This window comes from Trichechus manatus, unplaced genomic scaffold (assembly GCF_000243295.1).
Source record: "Trichechus manatus latirostris isolate Lorelei unplaced genomic scaffold, TriManLat1.0 scaffold00016, whole genome shotgun sequence".
Classification (NCBI taxonomy): domain Eukaryota; kingdom Metazoa; phylum Chordata; class Mammalia; order Sirenia; family Trichechidae; genus Trichechus; species Trichechus manatus.
Genome location: NW_004443952.1, coordinates 710,909 through 737,159, shown reverse-complemented (window position 1 = coordinate 737,159; position 26,251 = coordinate 710,909). Strand labels below are relative to the sequence as shown.

Below are 26,251 nucleotides of genomic sequence, written 5' to 3'. Positions count from 1 at the left end.
ATAATAGCCAAAAAGCAGAAACAACCCAAATGTTCAAATGATGACTTGATAAATAAAATGTGGTATATCCATACAATGGAATATTATTTGGCAATAAAAAGAAATGAGGTACTAATATATGCTATGACATGAATGAACCTTGGAAATATTATGCTAAGTAAAAGAAGCTAGTCACAAAGGACCACACACTGTATGAGTCTATGTATATGAAATGTCCAGAAATGGCATCTCTATAGAGACAGAAAGTAGATTATTGGTCGCTTAGACTGGGTGAAGCGGAGAGGTGGAGGGAAATGGAGAGTGACTGCTAATGGGTACAGGGTTTCTTTTTGGGGTGATGAAAATGTTCTAAAATTAATTGTGATAATGGTTGCACATTCTTAAGAATATACTAAAAACAACTGACTTGAACAGTTTAAATGGGTGAATTGTATTATATGAAATATATCTCAATAAAGCTATTATTTACACACCAAAAAAGCAGAGGAGGAACCTGAGAAGAAAACAGGAAATATCTGGGACTCAGGGAATGAGAAAATCATTAAAGTTCTCAAAAAGAGTAAGTACCCCTCACACATGGTAGGATGTAAAATGCACATTCTCACATAATCCTCAGGTAAACTCTGCATTCCCAGAGGTCACAGAATAACAGACGTTGATATCCCTATTTTCCAGATGAAGAAAATGAGGTGTCAGATAACTAGTTCAACATTATACAGTAATGTTACAAAGTCAGATCTTAAACTAGCTCTTCAGACTCCAGGACTCAGGGCTCAGTTGAGAAAAGCTGAGATACTTTCTGTCCTGAAATTCCAGGTTGGAAGAAGGCAAAACAGGTCCAAGGATAGAGCAGTTTGAGATGGTGAGGGAGACCACTGGGAGGAGCTAGATGCCCTCTCAAAAAGAGCTGGAAAATAACAGCCATTTGCTTGGTCCTCAGTCTCCACCAATCTTTATTCTTGGATCCAAATCTGTGTGTCATATGGCAGCAGAAAAGATATCTGCAAGTGCACAAATGCCAAAGCCAATTTCAGGCTGGAAGACTGCCGTCAGTCAACCTAATGCCGGTTCTAAAATAACACCCCACAAAATGCTGCCTTATGGGCACTGAACAGAGTCTCCACCTACCACCTTATTAAAGATGTCAAATAAAACTTCTGACTTGGGAGGGGAAGGAGGACAGAACTCAAATACACCAAGCACCTACCATCTACAAGATACTTCATTTGGCACTTGTCACACATTACCTCATTTAGTCATCATGCCAACCTCAGCGTCTAGGTCATACTGGTCAGGTGACTTACACAAGGACTCACAGTAGATAAGTGGCCAGACTTGGATGCAAACACAGTGTATCTATCCTCTATAACTAAACAACCAGAAGTGTAGCTGGTCTCTTTGTCACACCTTTGGGCTTCAATGATGTTCCTTTTAGCAGGATACCAGAGTTCTGGATTGGGCCCTAGGACTATCGATTCCTTCACTGACCAAAGACTACAAAGAAAATCATTTTTTTCTACTTTACAGAGACTGGAGGCCATGCTGGTGGTGTTGAGAACTCCTCACTCTCTGAGAATGGTAGGTTTGTAAATCTCTGTGTGCCTCTAAAACCAGAACTAAGTTATATCCCAACTGCTCCAATTATCAACTGAGTCACCCTAGACAATTTTCTGAGCCTTACAGAGCCTCCATTTCCTCATGTGCAAGATGCAGTAATATCCACCTGACTCATACCGTGTTGAGAAAACTAAATTAGATGATGTATGTACAGAACATCTAGCACAATGCCTGGCATATACAGCAAATGGGGGGAAAAAATCAGTTTCCTTCCTTTTGAAGGCATAGGCAAGAAGGATGACTCCAAACTAAAAAGGAAAAAATTTTCAATGTATTTGGGAAAATTAAGTTTGTTCAATTATCCAATTTTCCTGAATGAAGTATGACATTTCCCACATATAAAGGGGAAAAAAACCTCCTAGTTTTCCTAACAAACAGGTACAATCTGAAAGGGCTGGGGCAAATGAGAGCATTCCTATTCTAGACAAATTGCACAAATTTGCATCTCTAATACCATTAATATAATGGCAGTGTCTTTTTTTTTTCTCTCTCTTTCTCTACTGATATCTTTAGAAAATCCTTTTCTAGAAATTACAGTTTTGGTGCATAATTTAAAACAATCAAAAGCAATTTTGCTAATGATATATCTAACTCTCTTTGGTATGCACAAAAGCAGTAATTTAGTGGTCAGAAAATAAACTTAATTCTCCATTCTGATGCTATGAAACAATGTGTACAGTTGATTTCTCAGATACAAAACACCCATCAGAAACAAGAGTATCAACAGCCATCACTGGAGCTCTATTAGAAACATGACCTATTTCCTTCCTCTCTGCTTTGGGGATTCTCAATCCCAACCCCTCTTCCCAAGAAGATTTTAGTAAGAGATACTATCAAACACTGCCAAGAGAGTTTGGTTCTTAACTATCTGGTATATTTGATGGCATCTGAGGAGACATTTAAGAGGAGATACAGCATCTCAACTGATGCAAAAGCAACATACGGATATTCACACAACAAAACCACACCCTACCAGTTTGGGCCACCATGGGTTGGAAGGCAGTTTGATGCAGGGAAAGGGTGTGACTATGAAGTCTGGCACACTGAGAGTCCTAGCCCGGCCTCTTAACCACTGGATAACCATAGCTATGTCACTCGAGCTCTGGTTTTCTCATCTCTAATGGGCATTTTAAGGAGATATCAAAATGTAGACAAAGCCCTCAGAGCAGTACCTCTCAGATACAAAGTCTGAACAAAATAAAACCTAGGGTCTCATCTCCAACCCTGAAATCAGGTTATTATTATTTTATTGCAACCTGCAAAAGTAAATGTCTATCAATAGGTAAAGAATTATATAAATATGGGCACATCCCCACCATACAATCTTATGCAGCCATTACAAATACATAACGTGAAAGAAAAAGCTGAAAACACAGGGATAAACGATTCCATTTTTATAAGGAAAACACCTATGTGTAGTAATACATACAGGCAGTTCCCAAGTTACGAATGAGATCTAAGTCTGTCTTTAAGTCGAATTTGTAGGTAAGTTGGAACAGGTACATGTGGTTCTTATTTAGCATCGGTTAGTCAAACGTCTTAGTATATAGTATATACGTTACTTTTCTATGCACAAAAAACACATAAGACTTCCAAACCACACAATGTTTTCATGAGCATCACAAAGTAGTGTGTGCATTTGTTATTACAAACCATTGTAATAACACAAATTTTTAATATAGACTTTATGGCAGTCCATTCTTAAGTACAAGTTGTCCAAAAGTTGGCCGCTCATAACCCGGGGACTGTCAGTAGATAAAGGAGATAGAGATGGGGTGGAGGACAACAGTCAGGGGGATGGGGGAGGAAGAAGGCAAGGTAACACTTCAGGGAAGTTAGGAAGGATATACGCTCTAGGTGGAGGGCATGGATCAGTGCAGGCGGAGAGAAACTCCAGACTTTCCTATTACATCAATCAAAAACCATGGTCAGATTAGAAGTGATTTTTTAAACATGGAAACAACCTAGGTGCCCATCAACAGATGAATGGATAAACAAACTATGGTACATACACACAATGGAATACTATGATACGATAAAGAACAACGATGAATCTGAGAAGCATCTCACAACATGGATGAATCTGGAGGGTATTATGTTGAGTGAAATAAGTCAATCACAAAAAGACAAATATTGTTGTATGAGACCACTACTATAAAAACTCATGAAAAGGTTTACACACAAAAAGAAACAATCTTTGATGGTTACAAGGGAGGGGAGGGGTGAGGATGGAAAGAAACTAAATAGACAATAGGTAAGTGGTAACTTTGGTGAAGAGAAAGCAAGTACACAGTACTGGGGAAGCCAGCACAACTTGTCCAAGGCAAGGTCATGGAAGCTCCACAGATCTATCCAAACTCCCTGAGGGACCGAATTATAGGGCTAAGGGCTATGGGGACTATATGGGGAACATCTAGCTCAACTGGCATAACATAGTTTATAAACAAAATGTTCTACATTCTACTTTGTTGAGTAGCGTCTGGGGTCTTAAATGCTTGTGAGCAGCCATCTAAGATACTCCACTAGTCTCACCCCATCTGGAGCAAGGGAGAATGAAGAAAACCAAAGACACAAGGGAAAGATCAGTCCAAAGCACGAACGGACCACAAGGACCACAGTCTCCACCGGAATAAGTTCAGCACAACCCCAATAGAGGGTCCTGGACACAGCTGCAGAAAAATGTAGAACAAAATTTTAACTCGCAAAAAAAAAAAAAAAAAAAAAAAAGACCAGGCTTACAGGTCTGACAGATGCTGGAGAAACCCAGAGAGTATGGACCCTGGATGCCCTTTTAGCTCGGTAATGAAGTCACTCCTCAGTTTCACCCTTCAGCCAAAGATTACACAGGCCCATAAAACAAAACGAGACTTAATGGGCACACCAGCCCAGCGGCAAAGATGAGAGGGCAGGAGGGGACAGGAAAGCTGTCAATGGGGAACCCAAGGTTGAGAAGGGGAGAGTGTTAACACGTTGTGGGGTTGACAACCAATGTCACAAAACAATGAGTATTAATGGTTTAATGAGAAACTAGTTTGCTCTGTAAACCTTCATCTAAAGTACAATTTAAAAAAATAAGAATTATTTGCTTGTTAGAGAGTGTGAGTGTGTGTGTGTAAAGAGAGAGAGAAAAAGAGAGAAACTTACTTTGTCAGTCCCACTCGGGAGAGAAAGGGGAGTGCCCTGCCTCCCTGGCATCCTATGCAAGTTCTCTGGCTGATGCTCAGCACTGAATACAGCATCTGTTGGTTTCTCTTCCCAAGCCTCTCTCATTCCTTCGTGTTTGAATCTGAGAGTGTTGCCCTCCATGACCACGGTCTGCATTGAAGCGTCTTTCAGCTCCACCTTGGACACTTCACCCAACTTTACTAGCTGGGCTCCCCAAGGCGACTTCAGTTCATCATGTGGCTTGGAAAATGAGTTGGCTTGGATGAAACGTCTGAGTTCACCTCTTAGCTGAATAGCCATTTGCTTAAGTGTCTTCTTGGTTTTACCATCAAGGTCTTCTCCAGAAACATCCTGCTTTGTCAAGCATATTTGTTCCAGAAGTAGTTCATGTAACGTTTGGAGAAGGTCTGGCCTGTTTTTCCAAAGGAGAAAAGAGTAGGACAGCTAAGCTTTCTCTTAAAGACTTATCCCCTGCCAAGCTCCTCAAGTTTTCCCCACCGACCTGTCTCCAGGTTCTGTCTCAACTAAACAGAGGGAGCTCCTGCCATGTGCCCATGCCAAGTGTTTTTCCTCATGTAACCTCAAGACAACTACACAAGGTAGGTACTACTATGTCTATTTCAAAGATAAGACAAGTAAAACTAATTGGAAACAAGGTACATAGCAGGTGAGTGGGCTCCGTGGGTATGTGAATGCAGGCTGGGCCTAGGTAGAGCATATGGAGGTCACAAGATGTTCATGACAATTGCAAGGTTCCCTCGTCCCTCCCTACATCCGAAAGGAAGTATGGCTTGTAAATGAATATGGCCAACCTGGTTGGTCCATCAGTGACCTTCTGGCCCATCGTGGAGCACAATCAGTACCAGTAAATAGATGCTGAACGAAGGGATGCTTGTAAACAGGCCTAACAGGAAGGAAAGAGCAGTGGCTTTGAAGTCAGACAAAGAGGCTTCAAATCCTACCTCTGTGATTCTATGAAAGGAAGATAACAAGTCTTCCTCCACAGCTCAGCCGTGAGGATTAAACAACATAGTGTACGGACAGCAGATGCTTTGCAAGCCCCTCACCACGTGCCCTTGGCCCACCTCTGATTTCAGCTGCAGCTGAAGGCACCTCAAGCACCCACTGCATCTTGTTGCTGCCATGGCAGAAAAGGGCTTCTAGAGACAATGAGGAGTTGGCAGGGGAAGGTGGGATGGAACAGTCTAAGCATGGGAAACAATATGAACAGAGGAAAGACACGGTGTAAAGAATAAGAAGGTGAGGCTGGAAAAGTTAGCCAGGAGTAACTCACAGAGAGTCTTACAAGCCATGCCAAGAAAAGAAGAGCTACCTAAAGGTTCTGTGTGATGGAGTGGCCTCGCCACAGAGATGATTCTGGTTGTTGTGTAAAGAATGAATGGAGAGATTTCCTGTCAAAATGGTAGTGTGAGTACACATAAGAGCCCCTCCTACTCTACTCTAATCACATGTAATGATAGCAAAAAAATATTTTAAGGTGCACTTTGTTGTTCTTGTTAGTTGCCGTCAGCTCCAACTCATAGCAACCTTGTGTGTAACAGAATAAAACGTTGCCTGGTCCTGTGCCATCTTCATGTTTGAGTTCACTGTTGTGGCTATTGTGTCAATCCACCCCACTGAAAGTGTTCTTCATCTTCACTGACAACCATGATGTCCTTTTCTAGGGACTGATCTTTCCTGATGACATACAGGACTCAAAAATCAATATAAAATTATTCAAAAATCGGAAACAAAGGAGAAAACCATAGGCATGAGAAGCAACTATAGAGGTAGGCATTTGCAAAAAGCAGTGGGAGCCAGAAATTCAACTCCCATAGTGAAAGAGGGGCCATGAAAACTTCATGACAATATCTCTCTCCTTCTCTGCCCAGGATCAGAGGCTAAAATGGCATAGACTACAGCCAGCACTACAAGGCTTGCCCGCAGAGGAGACAGGAATAAAGGCACATATTTAGGAATGAAGCAGACATCTGTTGGTTCAAGAACTAGTTTAGGAACTAGAATAGTCATTTCCCTGCAGGATGAGATTTCTGAACCTTAAAGTAAGACTGCAGAAGGCCAAATTGAGGCAACTTCAAAATCACCATGCAGGGAGAAGTAAGGGGGGACGGAGGGGATGCAGGGCTGTTAATACAGCCAAACTGAACTTGCAAACAAAACCCACCATTGTGAAAGACAGACAACAATCCAACAATTAGAGAATTCACACCCAGGGAAATAGAAATAATAAAGCAATCTGAAAAATACTTTAGAATAAATATGTTTAAATCATCCAAAAACATAAAGGAGGAAAGAATTCGTAAAAAAAAAAAAGAAAACGAAGCTATGAAATTGAGACAGGAAAGTACAGAAAAAGGGACTGACAAACTACAACACAGAGGCAGAGACCAGTTAGAAGGCTGTTGCTATCAACCAGGAGAAAGATGTGGCAGTCAGTAGAGGGAAGGGGATAAAACAGGTTCTCATCAATGTTAGTTCTTTTGCTTCTCCCTTCAGTTTCTCCTGCCTATCTTATTCCAAGAAACCAAGTGATATAGTCAAACTGGACTCTACCAACTCCTTTAACACTTCCTGACCTTCCCTTCCTCCATATCTTTGTTACCACTGTTCTACTAAAACCTTCTGGGCCTTCCCTATCTATCTTGGCTACCATTAGAAATAACATGTATCCTTATTTTATCTTCCCTCCAAACCCGACTAGGGAAGAGCTACCTCCTCAAAGTAGAGCCGACCTTAATAACGTTGATGGAGTAAAGCTTTTGGGACCTTCATTTGCTGATGCGGCACGACTCAAAATAAGAAACAGCTGCAAACATCCATTAAAAATCAGAACGTGAAATGTACAAAATATGAATTTAGGAAAATTGGAAATCATCAAAAATGAAAATGGTACACATAAACATCGATATCCTAGGCATCAGTGAGCTGAAATGGACTAGTATTGGCCATTTTGAATCAGACACTCATATGCTATAATGTGCCGGGAATGACAAATTGAAGAGGAATAGCGTTGCATTCATCATCAAAAAGAACATTTCGAGATTTACCCTGAAGTAAAACGCTGTCAGTGATAAAATAATATCCATACACCCACAAGGAAGATCAGTTAATATGACTATTATTCAAATCTACACACAAACCACTAAGGCCAAAGATGAAGAAAATGAAGATTTTTACCAACTTCTGCAGTCTCAAATTGCTCAAACATGCAATTAAGATGCATTGATAATTACTGGTGATTGGAATGCAAAAGTTGGAAACAAAGAAGAATGAACAGTAGTTGGAAAATACAGCCTTGGTGACAGAAACAACGCTGGAGATTGCATGATAGAATTTTGCAAGACCAACGACTTCTTCATTGCAAATATCTTTTTCCAACACCATAAACGGTGACTATACACATGGACGTCACCAGATGGGATACACAGAAATCAAACTGACTACATCTGTGGAAAGAGATGATGGAAAAGTTCAGAATCATCAGTCAGAACAAGGCGAGGGGCCGACTATGGAACAGACCATCCATTTCTCATATGCAAGTTCAAGCTGAAGTTGAAGAAAATTAGAACAAGTCCACAAGAGCCAAAATACGACCTTGAATATATCCCACCTAAATCGAGAGACCATCTCAAGAATAGATATAACTCACTGAACACTAATGACTGAAGACCAGACGAGCTGTGGAATGACATTAAGGACATCACACGTGAAGAAAGCAAGAGGTCATTAAAAAGACAGGAAGGAAAGAAAAGACCAAAATGTATGTCAGAAGAGGCTCTGAAACTTGCTCTCCAACATAGAATAACTAAAGTGAAAGGAAAAAATGGTGAAGTAAAAGAGCTGAATAGAAGATTTCAAAGGGTGGCTCAAGAAGGCAAAGTATTACAATGAAATGTGCAAAGACCTAGAGATAGAAAACCAAAACGGAAGAACATGCTCAGCATTTCTCAAATTGAAAGAGGTGAAAAGAAAATTCAAGTCTCAAGTTGCAATACCGAAGGATTCTACAGGGAAAATATTAAACAATGCAGGAAGCATCAAAAGAACATGGAAGGAATATACAGAGTCACTGTACCCAAAAGAATTGGTTTACATTCAGCCATTTCAGGAGGTAGCATATGATCAAGAACCAATGGTACTAAAGGAAGAAGTCCAAGGAATTGGCAAAAAACAAGGCTCCAGGAATTGATGGAATACCAGGTGAGATGTTTCAACAAAAGGATGCAGCACTAGAAGCACTCATTCATCGATGCCAAGAAATTTGGAAGATAACTACCTGGCCAACCAACTGGAAGAGAGCCAAAGAAAGGTGATCCAATAGAATGCAGAAATTATTGAACAATATGGTTAATACCACACACAAATAAAATTTTGCTGAAAATCATTCAAAAGCAGTTGCAACAGTACATCAATAGGGAACTGCCAGAAATTCAATTGTCAAATGGATATTGGCTGAAAGCAGCGAATACCAGAAAGATGTTTACCTTTGTTTTATTGACTATACAAAGGCATTCGACTGTGTGGATCATAACAAATTATGGATAACATTGCAAAGAAAGGGAATTCCAGAACATTTATTGGTGCTCATGAGGAACCTGTACATAGACCAAGAGGCAGTCATTCAAACAGAACAAGGCTATGTTGCATGGTTTAAAATCAGGAAAGGTGTGCATCAGGTTGTATCCTTTCATCATACTTATCCGATCTGTATGCTGAGCAATAATCCGAGAAGCTGGACTATATGATGAAGGCGGCGGCATCAAGATTGGAGGAAGACTCATTAACAACCTGAGATACACAGATGACATAACCCTGCCTCCTGAAAGTGAAGAGGACTTGAAGCACTTATTGATGACGATCAAAGACTACAGTCTTCAGTATTGATTACATCTTAACAAAAATCCTCATAACTGGATCAATATGCAACATCATAATAAACGGAGAAAAGGCTGAAGTTGTCAAGGATTTCATCTTCCTTGGAGCCACAATCAAAGCCCATGGAATCAGCAGTCAAGAAAGCAAACTATGCATTGCATTGGGCAAATCTGCTGCAAAAGACCTCTTTAAAGTATTAAAAAGCAAAGATGTCACTTTAAGGACTAAGGTGTGCCTGACTCAGCCACAGTGTTTTCAATTGCCTCATATGCATGTGAAAGCTGGATACTGAATAAGGAAGACTGAAGAACTGATGCCTTTGAATTACGGTGTTAGCGAAGAATATTGAAAATGCCATGGACTGCCAGAAGAACAAACAAATCAGTCTTGGAAGAAGTACGGCTGGAATGCTCCTTACAAGTAAGGATGGCAAGACTTCATCTCACATACTTTGCACACGTTAACAGGAGGGACCAGTCCCTAGAGAAGGACATCATGCTTGGTAAAACAGAGGGTCAGCGAAAAAGAGGAAGACCATCAGTGAGATGGACTGACACAGTAGCTGCAACAATGGGCTCAAGCATAACAACAATTATGAGGACGGCACAGGACCAGGCAGTGTTTTGTTCTGTTGTTCATAGGTTTGCTATGAGTCGGAACCAACTAGACGGCACCTAACAACAACAAACCCAATGAGGGCAGGGATAAGGCCTTATTCGTATCTGGATCACTATCATCCAGCTCAGATGAAGAGTCAATTCAATGCATATTAAATAGCTACAGTACACTGAAAGAGCGTAAATAATAAAAATTTTTAAAAATTAAAATGTCTGGTACATTTTCCACTTCTAATATGGTATCAGAAGCTGTAATGGTGCAGTGGTTAAGCGCTTGGATGCTAATCGAAAAGTCATCGGTTTGAATCCACAAGCCACCCTACGGAAGAAAGATGTGGCAGTCTGCTTCTGTAAAGATTACAGCCTTGGAAACTCTGCAGGGCAGTTCTACTCTGTACTTTAGGGTCGCTAACGGTCAGAATCAACTAGATGGCAACAGGTGGGTGCATGTAATATGGAATCATCTCGATTACACAAACCATCTTAAACTATATTAAACCCAGACTTTACAAATATTTCTGGTATTTTAAGCATCAGGAGCTGTTAAACTAAATTTTCCTTTCCTCTTCTTCCCTTAATATCGATTAAAAATAATGATAATTGTTATTCAGCTAGCCAAAGGAGCACCATTACTCACCACCAAGCAATACACAATAAAATCCAGGAAAAAGCTTTACAGTGGGTAGTGAGAGAGGCCATTATACTATACTAAAGTGCTGGTGCTCTTAAATAAAACATTCCAAGTGTTACTTTGCTAGAGATCTGAACAATGGATTCACTAAGCTGTCATCATAATCAGGACCTTTTTAATGGTTCAATCCAAGGGTCTTCTCAGAGGCCCAAACACTGTTTATATAACCTTCCCAAGCATCTTTGTCGTGCAGAGGGTGTAAGGGAAAAGGAACTGACATTTACTAAGCACTCACCATGTGGCAGATTCTTTAAACACACTGAACACATTTAATCCTCACAATAAGACTATGAGATGGGGAGTTATTAGCCCCATTTTACAGTCGAAAAAACAGGCTCATGAAGATTTGAGATCCCCTAGCAAAGTGGCAGAGCAAAGACTGGAACTCAGATCTTTCTGACTCCAAAGGAAGTGCTCTTTCCACTTCTCTAAACTTAGCTTCCGCCATAATGTTGAATTTTTAATAACTCACCATTCATTTAAGTACTTACTGAGCATCTCCCCTGTGTCATAAAGGTTATTGGAATACATGCTGATGAAGAAAGAGGGAGTCCCTGCCCTCGTGGAGCTTACAGTTCATTAAGAAGACAGATAAGACAGACATTCATTTGTACATACATACATACATATACATATAACTAAAGAAAACAATCTAAGGTAGTGATTAAGTACTATGAATTAAAAGAAAAAAAAAGGAAAAAAGTCCTAGACAGAGTATAGAAATAGGGATTTCCTTTAGATATAGTGGTCATGAAAGACTCTCTGTGAAGCTGATTTCTGATCTAAGACATGGCCAATCACATATATGTATCAGGGAAAAGAGCATTTCAGGTAGAAGGAACAGCTACTGAAAAGGCCTTGAAGTGAGAACAAGCTTGGATGTTTGAAGAACAGAAAGGTGGTCAGTGTGGATGAAGTCCAGTGAACAAGAGTGGTAGGTGATGAAGGCAGAGAACTAGAAAGGGGCCATGTCATGAAGCTCTGATTTTACTCAAACAGCAATGGAAATCCACTGAAGGTTTTAAGCACAGAAGAAGACACATGATCTGACCTGTTTTAAAAAGATGACTCTGGCTGCTCTGTGCAGAATGGACTGTAAAGGGGCAAAAATGGAAGCTGAGTGATAAGCAAGAGACCGCTGGTGGAAGAATACAGGCAAGAGGTGATGGCAGCTTGGACAAAGAGGGTAGTGGTGGAGGTGTGAAGTGGTTGAATTAGGGATATACTTTTGGAGGGGGAGTCAATAGATTTTGCTGATGGATATGGGGATTGAAGAGATGTGTCAAAAAAGGACTAACTCCAAGATTTTCAGCCACAGCAATTAGACAGAAAGCAGTGCCGCTAACTGACATGTAAAAGAATGCAGAAGAAGCAGAATGGAACAGGGAGTTAGGTTTTGGACAGATTAACTTTGAGGTGTCTATTAGACATTCTGGTGAGATGTCAAGTAGACAGCTGACTGTATGATCTGGAGAGAGGTCGGGGCTGTAGGTATAAATTTAGAAGTCGCTTAAGCATACTCTAAAGCCATGGGAGAGTAAAGAGATAGAGAAAAGAAAGGGGCTGATTACACAGCTCTGGTACATTCCAACATTCGACATCTGACAGAGGAAGAGGATCCAGCAAAGGAGGCTGAGATGGAGAGGCCAGTGAGGTAGAAGGAAAAACCAGGAAGAGGGCAGTATCATGGATTGAACTGTGTCCCCAAAAAATGTGTGTATCAATTTGGCTAGGCCATGATTTCAGTATTGTGTGATTGTCCACCATTTTGTCATCTGCTAAGATTTTCCTGTGTTGTAAATCCTACCTCTATGATGTCAATGAGGTTGGATTAGCAGCAGTTATGTTAATGAGACGGGACTCAATCTACAAGACTGGATTGTGTCTTAAGCCAATCTCTTTTGAGATATAAAACAGAGAAGCCAGCAAAGAGACAAGGGGACCTCATACCCACCAAGAAAGCAGTGCCAGGAGCAGAGTACATCTTTTGGACCTAGGGTTCCTGCATGGACAAGCTCCTAGACCAAGAGAAGATTGATGACAAGGACCTTCCTCCACAGCCAACAGAGAGGAAGCCGTCCCCTAGAGCTGAAGCCCTGAATTCGGACTTCCAGCCTACTAGACTGTGAGAGAATAGACTTCTCTTTGTTAAAGCCATCCACTTGTGGTATTTCTGTTACAGCACACCAAGATAACTAAGACAAGCAGTTAAGAGAAGGCAAAAGAAAGAGAGCAACCAGAGGGTGCCAGAAGGCCAAGACACTGACCAGTGGATTTGGCAACTTGGAAACTGTCCCTGACGTTGATAAGTAGGGAGCCCTAGTGGCTCAATGATTAAAAGTTCAGCTGCTAACCAAAAGGTTAGCAGTTCGAATCCACCAGCCACTTCTTGGAAACCCTATGGGGCAATTCTGCTCTGTCCTATAGGGTCGCTATGAGTCAGAATCAACTAGACGGTAACAGGTTTTGGGTTTGGTAAGTACAGTGAAGAGTATGAAAGCACCTGGAATGGGATAAAGAGGGATTTCTTTCTTGAAATTATGCATTGAATGGGAATAAATAAATGGAGCAAGTAGCTGGAGAAAACATGGGGAGGGGGGCACTTTTTCCAAATGGTTGACATCAAGACATGTCTTAGGCTTACAGAAATGACTCAGTGACAGGAAATGATGCAGAAAGAGGACTGTGTGAGGATATGAACTATAGTACAGAGGAGGAGTTGGCCTTGGACAGGAGCAGGGGCATTTCTTTCACATCAACAGTAGAAAGACAGAATTTGTGGGTTACAGAGAAAAATAAACTGGTAGCATTTGTGGGAAAAATAAAGTCATTTGAATTTGACTGCATCTGTTTTCTCACTGATGTATACAGCAAGGTCATCAGCCAGGGAGGGAGGGGTAAAAGTAGGGAGAAGAGGAAAGTTGCAAAATAGCCTCATGCTGAGCCATTCTGAGTGGTAATTTAAATTAGTGACAATCAATTTAAATCGAGACAGCATGTAACATGAGTACCTGACCTGAAACAAGAGGGCACTGGACCCATCTAAGAACTGCAAGAAGGGCAGTGTGGCCAAAACACAGAATCACAAAACAAAAAACCAAACCTGTCGCCGTTGTGTCGATTCCGACTCATAGCGACCCTATAGGACAGAGCAGAACTGCCCCATAGGGTTTCCAAGGAGCACCTGGTGGATTCGAACCACCGAACTTTTTGGTTAGCAGCTGTAGCTCTTAACCACTATACCACCAGGGTTTCCAAAACACAGAAAGCAAGGCAAAAATGGTGTAACTAAAGCTGAGGAGAGGGCTACCAGATCACACGGGGCCTAATCAGATTTTGATCCTTAGAAAAGTAGAGAGTCTCTGAGGGGTTTTAGGTAGACAGATGACATTTTCAAGTAACCATTCTGGAAAAACAAACCAAACTTATTGCCATCAAGTCAATTCTGACTCATAGCGACCCTACAGGACAGAGCAGAACTGCCCCATAGGGTTTCCAAGGAGAGGCTGATGCCAACCTTTTGGTTAGCAGCTGAACATTTAACCACTGTGCCACAAGGGCTCCAATCATTCTGGAAGCAATGTGAAAAACAGGTTGGAAGGGGCAAGGGTGGCTGCAGAGCACTGGTTAGGAGGATGCTGTGGTAATCCTGGAGAAAGCTAGGACTGGGAATGGGGTACCAGCAATAAAGAAAAGGAGATGGATTCAAGAGTTATTGAGGAGGTAGAATGGTCAGGACTTACAGGCACCTAAAATTTGGGAGATGACAGAGAGAATCAAGGAGGACCCTGAGTTTCTGGATAGAACTCCGACAGGTCCAGTTCCTCTATGATGCGGAACCTACCTTAAAGCACTTGCAAAGTCTTCTACTCTCCTGAACACATTGAGTCTCTTTGTCTGTTTCTCTCCTTGGATCCCTGCCAGCCTAGTGGAAGCTCACCCATCCCTCATTCTCTAAGAGTTTCTGACCATGCCCAGAAGAGCAGACTCAAATTTTCTAGGAGTCATCCTCTCTAATTCTATTAGAGCTCAAGATTATATTAGCCCTTTTTCCCCCCGCTTAAATAATTATCTAGCACCCAGGGTTCTCCTTTTGAGTTGTTACAATTTTTTAGCTATCAAATTCACACCTAATTATAGCTGCAAAGACCAAAAAATTTAAGTGGTAAAATCCTACACTATGTACTCCAGGCAGTAGGATCCAAATGACTTGGAAGCATGCAGAGAAGGCACAGAATCACGCCCATGGTGAACGCCACAGGAGAGCAGGGAAGGTGTCCAGCCCATTCTCCACAAGCCAAGCTGGGCCCTGCTCTGACCCTTCTGACTCCACCTTCAAGGTAGGAGTTGCTCTGCTTGGTCAAGGGCAAGACAACTAATTAGGCTAAGGTACCTTATTCCATCCTAGTCGATAGGTAAATTGAATCAGTTACTCTTCTAGTCCGTTAGGTCATAGAGTGGATGACTAGAAGGTGGGAGGAGCTCAAAGGCTGAGGGGAAGCTCAAAGGCTAAACTGAATCTTCCAGTCTCGCTCTATCAAAGCTCTGCATTGGGATTATCGGCAATGAATACAGAAACACGATTCACTGGCTGGCTGTTGTCCCTTGCATATATCACAAATCTTACCTGGGGTTAGTGGGAAGGAGTAGGGGTAATGGGCAGGGCAGGATTTACACAGTAACATCCCCAAAACAAAACTCCACTCAATACTGACCTCGGTGTCTATATCCATTATTTCATTTAATCCTCGCAAGATCCCCGTGGGGTATATAAGTATTATCACCCCCTTTCACAGATTAAAAAACCAAGATGGCACAGTTGAACCAGAGCCCAGGTCTTTCTGACTCTAAAATCCTGCTTTTTCAGTGCACCCAAAACACCTACTACCTAGCGGGAATTCCTAGGCAGAAGATTGGTGTTCCCCTGCCAAATTAGAAACCTGGTTATCCCAAAGACAAACAAAATTTTAAAACTCTTCCCTGGAAAATTCTCCAATAGCTCTACCACTTACTAGTTAAGGGACTGTCACCTCCCCAAACATCAGCTCCCACGTTTGTGAAAAGGAGATCACCACTAGCAGCATGCAAGGCTGGTGAGAGGGTAAAATGAGGCAGGCCTGGGCCTGACACAGAGTGTGTGTGCTAGAGGGGGAGCGGGCCCTAGTTAACCCTCCAGCAGGCCCAGCCAGGGTGGCTTTCACGACTCTACTCCCATGGGGATCAGTGGTACACACTGAACAAAAGCTGCACAGAGACCAAGATTAGGGCAGCAAATCCAGGCTGGCAGCAGGAAGCCTTTCTAATACTGGAACTGGCCAACAATGGCCTGGAAGTCTGTGGAACAGATACCTACAAGGGGTGCTGGGGAGGGAACAGGTAACTGAACAGCATATGTCAAAGCTGGCCTGCAGAGTGTTGGCTCACACGGAGCTTTCTTAAGAAACATAATTAGGTCTAAATTCTTCAACATCAAGAGATTTAGAAAATACATTTTGGGCTTCTACTAACAGTCTGAAAGATCTAAGCCCATGTGCTTAGATGACAACAATCAGTTGGAGCTAAAAAGCTCCTGCCCACCTGAGGTAAGCACACCTACACCAATTCATCACACTGCCATCCAAGTCCATTGCACTTTTTCCTGGCTCACTTCACCCAAGGACATTCCTGCATGGTCCCCAGAGATTGGTGCATTTCTAAACTCTGCTGTATAGGATGGGACCCTGATGTTTAGGAAATCCTGCATTTCTCAAGCTTCAACTATGGACACCTAATACCCTATTATAACAAACCAGAACAGCCACTGGGCATGTCCCCCAAGACAGGGTGGCTAGGCCCAGGGGTAACTGATTCAACCTACCCAGCCACTAGGATGGCATAAGGTACCTTCACCTAATTAGTCATCTTGTCCTTGACCACCCAGAGCGCCCAAAAGGACTCAAGCCACAACAATGTTAGACAGATGCCAGGGATTAAAGAAGGGTTAGCCGCACTGAGTTCACCAACAAAATGCTTCAATCCTTTTCTTAGCTGGAGAAATGTTTATTAGGCTTAGCCCACTAATGATACAAGAAATACCAGGGTTCCTGGCTTTTGCCAAGAGTCTTGAGCAGGAGTCACCAGCTCCATTGCTTCATCTATACTAGAGAACCAAAAACTTTTATTGAACACACACCATGTACCAGCCACTTTTATAATAATTATTTTTTTCTTAATCCTCACAGCAACTAAGAAATGGTCACAGAAACTGAGGCACTGAGAGATGGAGGTAAATGTCATTCTGACTCCAAAGCCTGTTATGATAGACTAGAAAGAATGTGAAAGGGGGGAAAAATTGCTCCTAAAGGAAAAGGATTAATTTGGGGAAAAAAACAAACAAACATACTGAATGTTTCTCCATTTTTGTTTTAAGGAAAACAACCTGTCTTACTTCCTCACGCAGGAATGACTCCCAGCAGATATAACGAGAGAAGAATTTAGTTCAAGCCCAACATAAAACAGCAGAGGCACAACTACAGTGGTATTTTTTAAGCTGTTGCAAAAACTACAAGAGATTTCAGTAGGGCTGATGGTCAGAAAGCCCTTTCCGGGGCCCCAGGAATAATTCTCAAGGAAAGCTTTCTTTCAAATCCTCTCTATCTAATGGGCTTGTATGAGCTTTTGCTGAAGTCCCCTCACAGTCACTAGCATGCAGCCTAATTACTTAACTGCATGACTGGCAAGATTCCTTCCAAGCTATTTCAGGAGCTCTCTCAGGTAAATTACACGGCACCACCATCTAAATCAATTTAGCAAAATGAGTTTGTCCTCTTCTCAAACTGGAAAGACAAAGCAATGCCCCATGTGTACCTGGAAACTAGTAACGATGTGGCCTTCTCATTCAAGAAAGGGGCAAGCAAGTTTATGAGCTCTCCTTCTTCTAGACTCTGGTCTCCAGGGCAGCCAGGTTTGCAGGCTCCATCATAGTCCAAAACACTGGACTCTGTGTGCCATAAATATCCATTTTTGCAGCCTCCTTTGGAACAGTCCTCCATAACCTGCAAATAAAAGTATTTGGTCAAACAATGGAATAAGGTAGAGGCTAAGGGGGCTTGTGGACAGGATAGAAAGGAAGGAGATGGAGAGTGAATGAGCAACTGAGTTAGAGACACAGAATAGGAGACAAAAAGACCAAGAAAATGAAAGGAGGGAGATGAGAGAGGGACACAGGTCCACCCACAGTCACCTGAAGGCAGGGAGATGTTCTGGGAGGAGCACTGAGATGTTTCCATCACTCTTCTATAAAACAGGTAGAGTAATGCCCACCTCCTAATGTGGTTATGAGAATGAAATGAGATGGCTGACTCACAGTAAGTGCCTAACTCACTACAGGTGCATACTGCATGTGCCTTTCCCCACCCCACAACCCTTGTAAATTCCTCCCAAGATGGGTAAGGAAACATGTCATTAATAATGCTTTATATGGACATTTATTATATACTTCTTATAATTTATCCTCCTTCTTATATATCAGAAGCAGACTTATTCTTCACAGACACATACTAATTAACATGACTTTGATTTGTTTCATTAGAAAGGTGTAGAGTTCCTAATTCCCAGGGAGCTGTTATTTATGAATCCATGTTCTTGGGTCACTGAGGGTCCCACAGGAGGGGAACCAAGGATGCATCTAGCTAAAGCCTATGCTGGGCATGTCCTGAGGTGCTCCAATTAGCATTCTTTCTCCCCTTCCCAAAGCTGTAAATTTCCTCCACCGGTCTATAAATAACTCCTCTTGACTTCATTACTGCTGGTGATATATACACTAGCCATCACTGCTCTCTCCAAACTTGTAAGATGATTAAGATTTTTAAATGGAAGACAAGACCCACACAAATGAGCTGTTATTTATAGGGTCTTGTTTGTCACCAGTCTAGTTCTTAAATCCATCAAATAAGCAATCTTCAAAGAAGGAAAGTCCAGAATATAATAATAAAAATAGTAATTGCTATCATTTACTGAACACTTATTATATGCCTTTCTATTTAAATATCACAACAACCCTAACAAGGAAGTATTATTATCTCCATGGATGGAGAAAACTCAAGCTGGGAGTTTAAGCAACTTGCCCTATCACAGAGACAGTGGTGGCAAAGCCAAGACTCAAACTCAAGACTCCAAACCCTTATTTAACTGCTTTGATCTCCAAAACTACCTAGATTTTAATGGTCTCCCATTCATGACTCTAATGACTCTGTGAACTTAAACACCTTGAAAGCCACAAACGCCAAATCTGTAGCTTACTACCTCCCACCAGATCCCAGTCTTTGGGGTTCTTTCAATGTTGGAAAATGTTTGCTCCAAATTTTCAGTATCAATGTCACTAGAGGAGGGTTCTATGTGGACAGGGGTCAAATTCTCACATTGCCCAGATGTGACTGAGCTGGGTTCCAGACCAGGAGATTACAAAGGACCCTGGTTCCATCACTGGCTCTTCATACTGCAATCAAAATGATCTGGGAGTTCACAGCAGTCCAGAGACAAGGGTTTTTGTCCCAGCTCTATCCCTGACTTACTGTGTCCTGGGTAAATTATCTCCCCTCATAGGCCTTAGTTTCCAGTGCATAAAATGAATGAATTGGATTAGATCTCTAAAGATCTGTCCATGCCCAACATCAGATGCTTGTTATTCTCCTATAACCACACTTTTTATTTTCTTCACAGTATTTATCACAATTGCAACTATATGTTTGCTTTCATCTATCATGACTCGCTCTCTCACTAAGTTTGTAACTTTCAGGAAGAAAGGATCTAGTCTTTTTGTTCTTCACTAGCATACAGCAGGCATTCAATACAGGCAGAATGAATGGACAACCGATCAGATTCATTCAAGACTGGGAGAAAGCATGGGCTTGGGGTGACTGGAATGAGGGATTAACTGCCATCCATGTTCCTACCTCATTACTCTGCTCCAAACGCTGGTCACTCAGGAAATGATTCTTGTCTGATTCTTCTCCAATTTTGATCATGTCCTCATCCTCCTTGCTAGCCAGAAGCTACATGGAGCATGAAATGGTGTGAAAATGCAACCCAAAAAAGTATGCAGCATGAATAAGTATGAATAAGTCAGTGATGTCTTTTTTTTTTTTTTAATGCAAAACAAAACAACAAATTAAAAAAAGAGGCAGGGAAAAAAAAAAGAAAAACCGCCAAAGCCTTTACATAAAAGTTAACCAAAGTTAGAGTTGTTAATTCAGGCAAATCACACACAGCTGCCTAGGATCAAGCAAAATTTAAGGACAAATTCCCCCAAGAAATAGCCAGAGCCATTTTGCCCTTGCCCTTTGTACAGCCTTACCCGAACTGTTTGAAATTGAATATACCAACTATTGTGCTGCTGCCATTCCTGGCTTTGCTAAATTCATTTTCAGATTATATAAAAGCAACAAGATTTTTGAAAATAGATACTGATGGAATTGAAAATATCAAATAGCGAGAAAGCAGCAAATGAAATTTATGTTGTGCTCAATTTATGCATCACTTCTCCTATTTAGCACAGCGCATAAACCTCTTTTCTGACTGTCAGACATCTGAGATGGACAGTCCCAACACCACTGTCATTTTGTTGACAAAAAGTCCTCATCACTAATGAGTAGAGTATCAAGCTTGCCTGATGATAACTTTATGCTTTTGGAAATGAAGGACAGTGATTTATAAAGACTGCAGAAGTTCCTAATGCTTTAAAGAAGTGCAAATTCGAAAGTGTCTGCACTCTGCATTCTATAGAACAGACAGTACAAAATTCTCAAGAGAGCAGGATCTCAGCTCTCTGGGAGACTGAAATTTCTAGTCAGGGGCCACCTGGATCAACCAAGTAAAAAAATGAGAGAAAAGGTGGCCATCTTAAGGGAGTAAAACCTGAGTCAGTCAAAGCTGTTTCAAAAACCTACCAAACCTCATCTGATCAAAGGTGCTAAAATCACAAACAGTGCTGGGTCACTTGCAGGGCATGTTTTTGGAAGAAGAAAAACGTAAAGCAAAGTGACTTCAGAAAGTCATTTTTATAGAAACATCCCAAACTCAGAATACATTCAACCTAACCATATCCAAATCTGCAATTTCGATCAATCGGAACTGAGGATCAAAAACCACATCTTACTATACTAACATTCAAGCATTAAACAATTGCTTAATGCTTTGTAATCTGCTGTTGATGACCACATGTTCTACAGGACAAAACACTGCCCAGTCCTGTGCCATTTCATGATCACTGGTATGCTCAAGGCCATTGTTGTGGCCACTGTATTTTGAGTGCTTCCAACCTAGGGGGCTCATCTTCCAGCACTAAATGGGACAGTATTTTGTCGTGATCCATAGGGTTTTGATTTACTAATTTTCAGAAGTAGATCACCAGGCCTTTCTTCCTAGTCTGTCTTAGTCTGGAAGTTCTGTTGAAACCTGACACTATGGGTGGCCCCACTGGTACAGGTAGTCCCCGACTTACGACATATTTGAGTTACAACAAAACGCATTTACAACCATCTGTTTTGTTTTTTTTTACATCCTATTGTTAGTAATATGTGCTACATACAATGTTGCAGCATGTAATTTGCTTATGTCATCATTCTCAGAGCTTCAATGTTATGATTTACTATTCAAAACACTGCCATATAGCTGGCTATGAAAACTACAAAAAAGAAGAGGTATTCGACTTACATCAGAACCAACTTAAAATGGAGTCATTGAAAAGGATACCTGTCACAAATCAGGGACTACCTATCTTTGAAATACCAGTGGCATAGGTTCCACCATCATAGCAACACACAAGCCACCACAGTATGACAGACTAAACAGACTAGATACGTGTAAATATATTTACTAAGGCATCAAAGTTTACAAATACGTGAGGGATCCTATCCTTCTACTGGCTTCTTTCCCTCAGTATTAAAATTTCCTCAAGTGATGTACATCAACAAGGACTATCAAACAAGGTGGGAGTATAAAATGTTAAGCCATTTTGGAAAACGTACTGGCAATTTCTTATAAAATCATCCTATGACCCAAGAATTCCATTCCTAGGTATTTACCAGGAATAATAAAAACATGTCCACACAAAGACTTGTGCATGAATGCTCAGATGAATTTTAATATAATAACCAAAAACTGGAAGCAATTCAAATGTCCATCAACAGGAGTATCAATAAACAAATTGTGTTATCTTTACACAACGGAATATTAGCTGCAGTAAAAAGCAACAAACTGCTGATTCATGCAACGACGTGAACTTATCTCAAAAAAATTAAGCTGAGTGAAAGGAGCTTTATACAAAAGAATACATACTGTATGATCCATTTATATGAAGGTCCAGTACAAGCAAAACTAATCGATGGTGGAGTAAAATCAGAAGAGTGGCTTTGGGGTGGGAAGGAGACTACACGAGGGATCTTGACAAGTGTTGGGGTTACACAGGTATAAACATCTGTAAAACTTAGCAAATGTATAATTCAGATTTCTATGTTCCATTGTATGTAAATTTAACCTTGAAAAAACTTATAAATAAATATTGAACTCTAGTTAATGATATGCATGCGGAAGTATTTACAAGGAGGTGTATTGGTATCTATAATTTACATAAAATATATCAAAAAAATAAGATGGAGTAATGAAGGATAGGTGAGAAATGTTAATAAGAGAATGTAGGTAGTGAGTATACGGATGTTCACTTAAAATTCTTTTCAGTTTACTGTCTGAGTTTTTTCAGAATAAAATGCTGGGGGAATGTCTCTCCCTTCTTTAAAAAACAAAACATCAACAACAAAAGTCTCCCTCTGATTCCCCAAAACCTTTGGCCACTGAGACCCTCTGTTTGTCTCCAAGCTTCTTGAAAGGGTCTTCTATCCTCACCTTCTGACTGTGGCTTTGCTTCCACCACTCTCCAGAAAGTGTTGGTGAAAGGTCTCCAAAGACTTCCTAATATAGGAGATAGAATCCACATGGGATTAGGGAAGAGGCATAGAGAAGTTCCTTTTCCAACATCTGTGGATCTGAGAAAGATTTCTCCTAAATTAAGCTAAGCAAACTACTGTTAATAAATGCCATTCCAATGCTGTTGACATACAAAAGCATCAGAGTTATTCTGCATTTCCAGAACCGCAACCATGCCATTATTCAATACACAAATAATAATTAACTTTCCATTTCTCTTTACCCTTACTGACTTGGTCAATATTAAAAGTAAACTCAGTTACAAGGAATGGTCAAGAAATCAAATGTGTAGACATAGAGAAATGTCCATCGTGTGAAGGTGATTTACTAATTTTCAAAGGCTTAGAACAAGGTGTCAAAAAGAACTATGAGTCACTATAACTGGGCTCCAATTCTAGCTCTACCACCAACTAGAGATGTGACCTATACACCTCAAAGTACTGACCTGCTTTATTTTCATTTCCTCATTCCCCATCACTCCTCCCACTGCAATCTGGCTTCTGTCCCTCTCTGTCCATGGAAACTGTGTTTGCCCAGGTCATGAACAACCCATTGGCAACTTCTCAGTCGTTTTTCTCTTTCTTGTCTTCTCAGAGTATTTGACGCTATATTAAACATTCCCCCCTTATAACACTGCTCTGTAATGCCATACTTCCCTGGTCCTCCCCCTGCCTCTTGGGCTATTTCTTCTTGATCTGTTTTGCAGGCTCTCCTTCTACCTCCAGGAAGAACTTCTTCTGAGTCCCTAAAGGGAGGGCAGGGCACCTGTCTATGTTCTCCCTTAGCATTCTGCATTTGCTCCATCAGAGCACTCACCACACTCTATTGTGATTGCCCATCTGCTTCTTGGGATTACCTACTAGACAGTAAGCTCCATAAAGGCAGAGCCAGGTCTTAAAATCAATGCCTGATGTTCAATGAATCACTGCTGAAAGAGATTTTTCCACCATGAGACCTGGAACCAAAAGATTTTCACAATTACCTATGGCCTTGCTACACAGTGTGTTCCTTGGAATAACAGAAGCAGCATTACTTGGAAGCTTGTTAGAAAGGCAGAACATCAAGCCGCACCCCAGGCCTACTAAATCAGAATCTGCATTTCAATAAGATTCCCAGGAAATTCACATGCACATTAAACTTCAGAGGTGCTGCCCTATGGTATTGCTAAAACACCACCAAGTAGAGTCAGAACAGGGCTGTGGTTCCAACTATGCCACTAACCTACTAAGAAAATTATATAAAAATAGTGGTGTTTTCTGTATGCCAGGCACTGTGCCAAGGATATTATAAATCAAAAAAATTTATAACCACTTACAAAGTCAAACTGTTAAAAAATTCTTCCTTTTAATGAAATTGTATCTGCTTCTGACAACTTAAATTTTATTCTGTTACTATTAACAAAGTATTTAACAAGCATCTTATATTTCACAAGTCATCTTCTGTTTCTGAGTTCCATTTCCGTCCTCTAGAGTCACATGAGGTCTGTTTCTTATTCAACATGAAGGCCCTACAGATATCCACGCTCAATCAAAACATGCCCCTTAAGCCATGTTTCTTCGTCATGCCAAAAAAAAAAAAAAAAAAAAAAAACTTAAGTGTTCTAACCATTCCTAACAATTACATTATTATTAAAGAATAACAGCAACTAATCCTTTTTGAGCACTGGCAATGTGCCAGGCATTATGCCAAACACTTTACATGTATCCCATCATTTGAAGGTGGTATTTCCATGTGTCACAAAGTTCATGATTTGTAGACATCTCAGTACCATAACTGTACTCTGCTGAAATCACTGATACATGCCAATTCTCAATTAAATTATTCTATAATATGTAAATCAATAAGTAGTAAATAAATGGAGCCCTGGTGGTGAAGGGGGTAAGGGCTCGGCTGTTAACCAAACGGTCGGCAGTTCGAGTCCATCAGCCGCTCCTTGGAAACCCTACAGGGCAGTTCTACTCTATGAGTCGGAATCGACTTGACAGCCAACGGGTTAGTTAGTTAGTAAATGAATATAAGCAAACAGGGACAAATTTGCTAGAGACTTTTTAACTGCACAGTAAAACAACAACATACCTATTCTTGACTAGTTTTTAAGTGATACTCAGCACACAGGGAATAAGGACGGTCGTACCCAGTTGGTGGGGCTGTACACCAGGTATCCTACACTGAATTATGTCCCCAAAATAATGTATGTATCAGTTTGGCTGGGCCATGATTCCCGGTATTGTGTAATTTTCCTGTATGTTGTAAATCTTACCGCTATGATGTTAACGAGGGAGGATGGGCGGTAGTTGAGTTAGTAAGGCAGGACTCAATCTATAAGATTGGATTGTGTCCTGAGGCAATCTCTTGAGATATAAAAGAGAGAAGCAAGCAGAGAGACAGGGGGACTTCATACCATCATGAAAGCAGCGCCACCAGCAGAGCACATCCTTTGGACCCAGGGTCTCTGCATTGATGAGAAGGCCAACGGAGAGAGAAAGCCTCCCCCTGGAGCTGACCCCCTGAATTCGGACTTTTAGCCTACTTGACTGTGAAGAAATAAACTTCTCTTTGTTAAAGCCACCCACTTGTGGTATTTCTGTTATAGCAACACTAGATAACTAAGACATCAGGCAAACCATTTCGAAAAGAGAAACTGACACAGTGTATTACAGGCCTTCAAAATATTTATGCCTTTTGTCAACTTAAAAGTTAGGTGGGGGGGTCTAAAAATAAATTTCATATCTGTATTTATCTTTAGCTGTCCTTTTGACCTAGTAATTACATTATCTGGGAATACAGCCTAAAGAAAAATCCTGAGCTCAGAAAAAGCTCTCTGTCTGAAGACACTCGAAATGTTTAAAACAGTGAATCACTGGAAGCAATCTACACGCCCAACAATAGGAAGGGTTATCAATAATTACGTTGAATGTAAATAAACTAAATGCACCAATAAAGAGACAGAGAGTGGCAGACTGGATTAAAAACACACAATCTGTCTATATGCTGCCTACAAGAGACACACCTTGAAGACACAAACTAAACCTCAAAGGAAGGAAAAAATATATCAAGCAAATAAGACTCAAAAAAGAGCAGGAGTGGCAATATAAATCTCTGACTAAATAGACTTTAAAGTAAAATCTACCACAAAGGATAAGGAAGGACACTATATAATGATTAAAGGGTCAATACACCAAGAGGACATAACTATAATAAATATTTATGCACCCAATGACAGGGCTCCAAAATACATAAAACAAACTCTTTAACAGCACTGAAAAGAGAGACAGACAGCTCCACAATAGTAGTAGAAAACTTC

The 26,251-nt window shown here is 40.9% G+C and overlaps 1 protein-coding gene across 7 annotated transcripts in view; it reads right to left on the bottom strand.

Annotated features, from left to right (window-relative positions):
* Positions 1-26,251, bottom strand: part of CDK5RAP2 (CDK5 regulatory subunit associated protein 2) — a 233,404-nt gene that overhangs the window by 66,246 nt on the left and 140,907 nt on the right. For 5 of the 7 annotated variants that reach the window (XM_023727350.1, XM_023727352.1, XM_023727348.1 and 2 more), the window contains 4 exons: positions 22,867-22,932; positions 19,920-20,018; positions 17,833-18,020; positions 4,762-5,194 (listed from right to left, as the gene is read on the bottom strand). In XM_023727350.1, the coding sequence (XP_023583118.1) occupies positions 4,762-5,194; positions 17,833-18,020; positions 19,920-20,018; positions 22,867-22,932 (786 nt within the window). The remainder of the gene's footprint in view (positions 1-4,761; positions 5,195-17,832; positions 18,021-19,919; positions 20,019-22,866; positions 22,933-26,251) is intronic. The other 2 variants (XM_023727354.1, XM_023727349.1) reach the window with 1 other exon arrangement.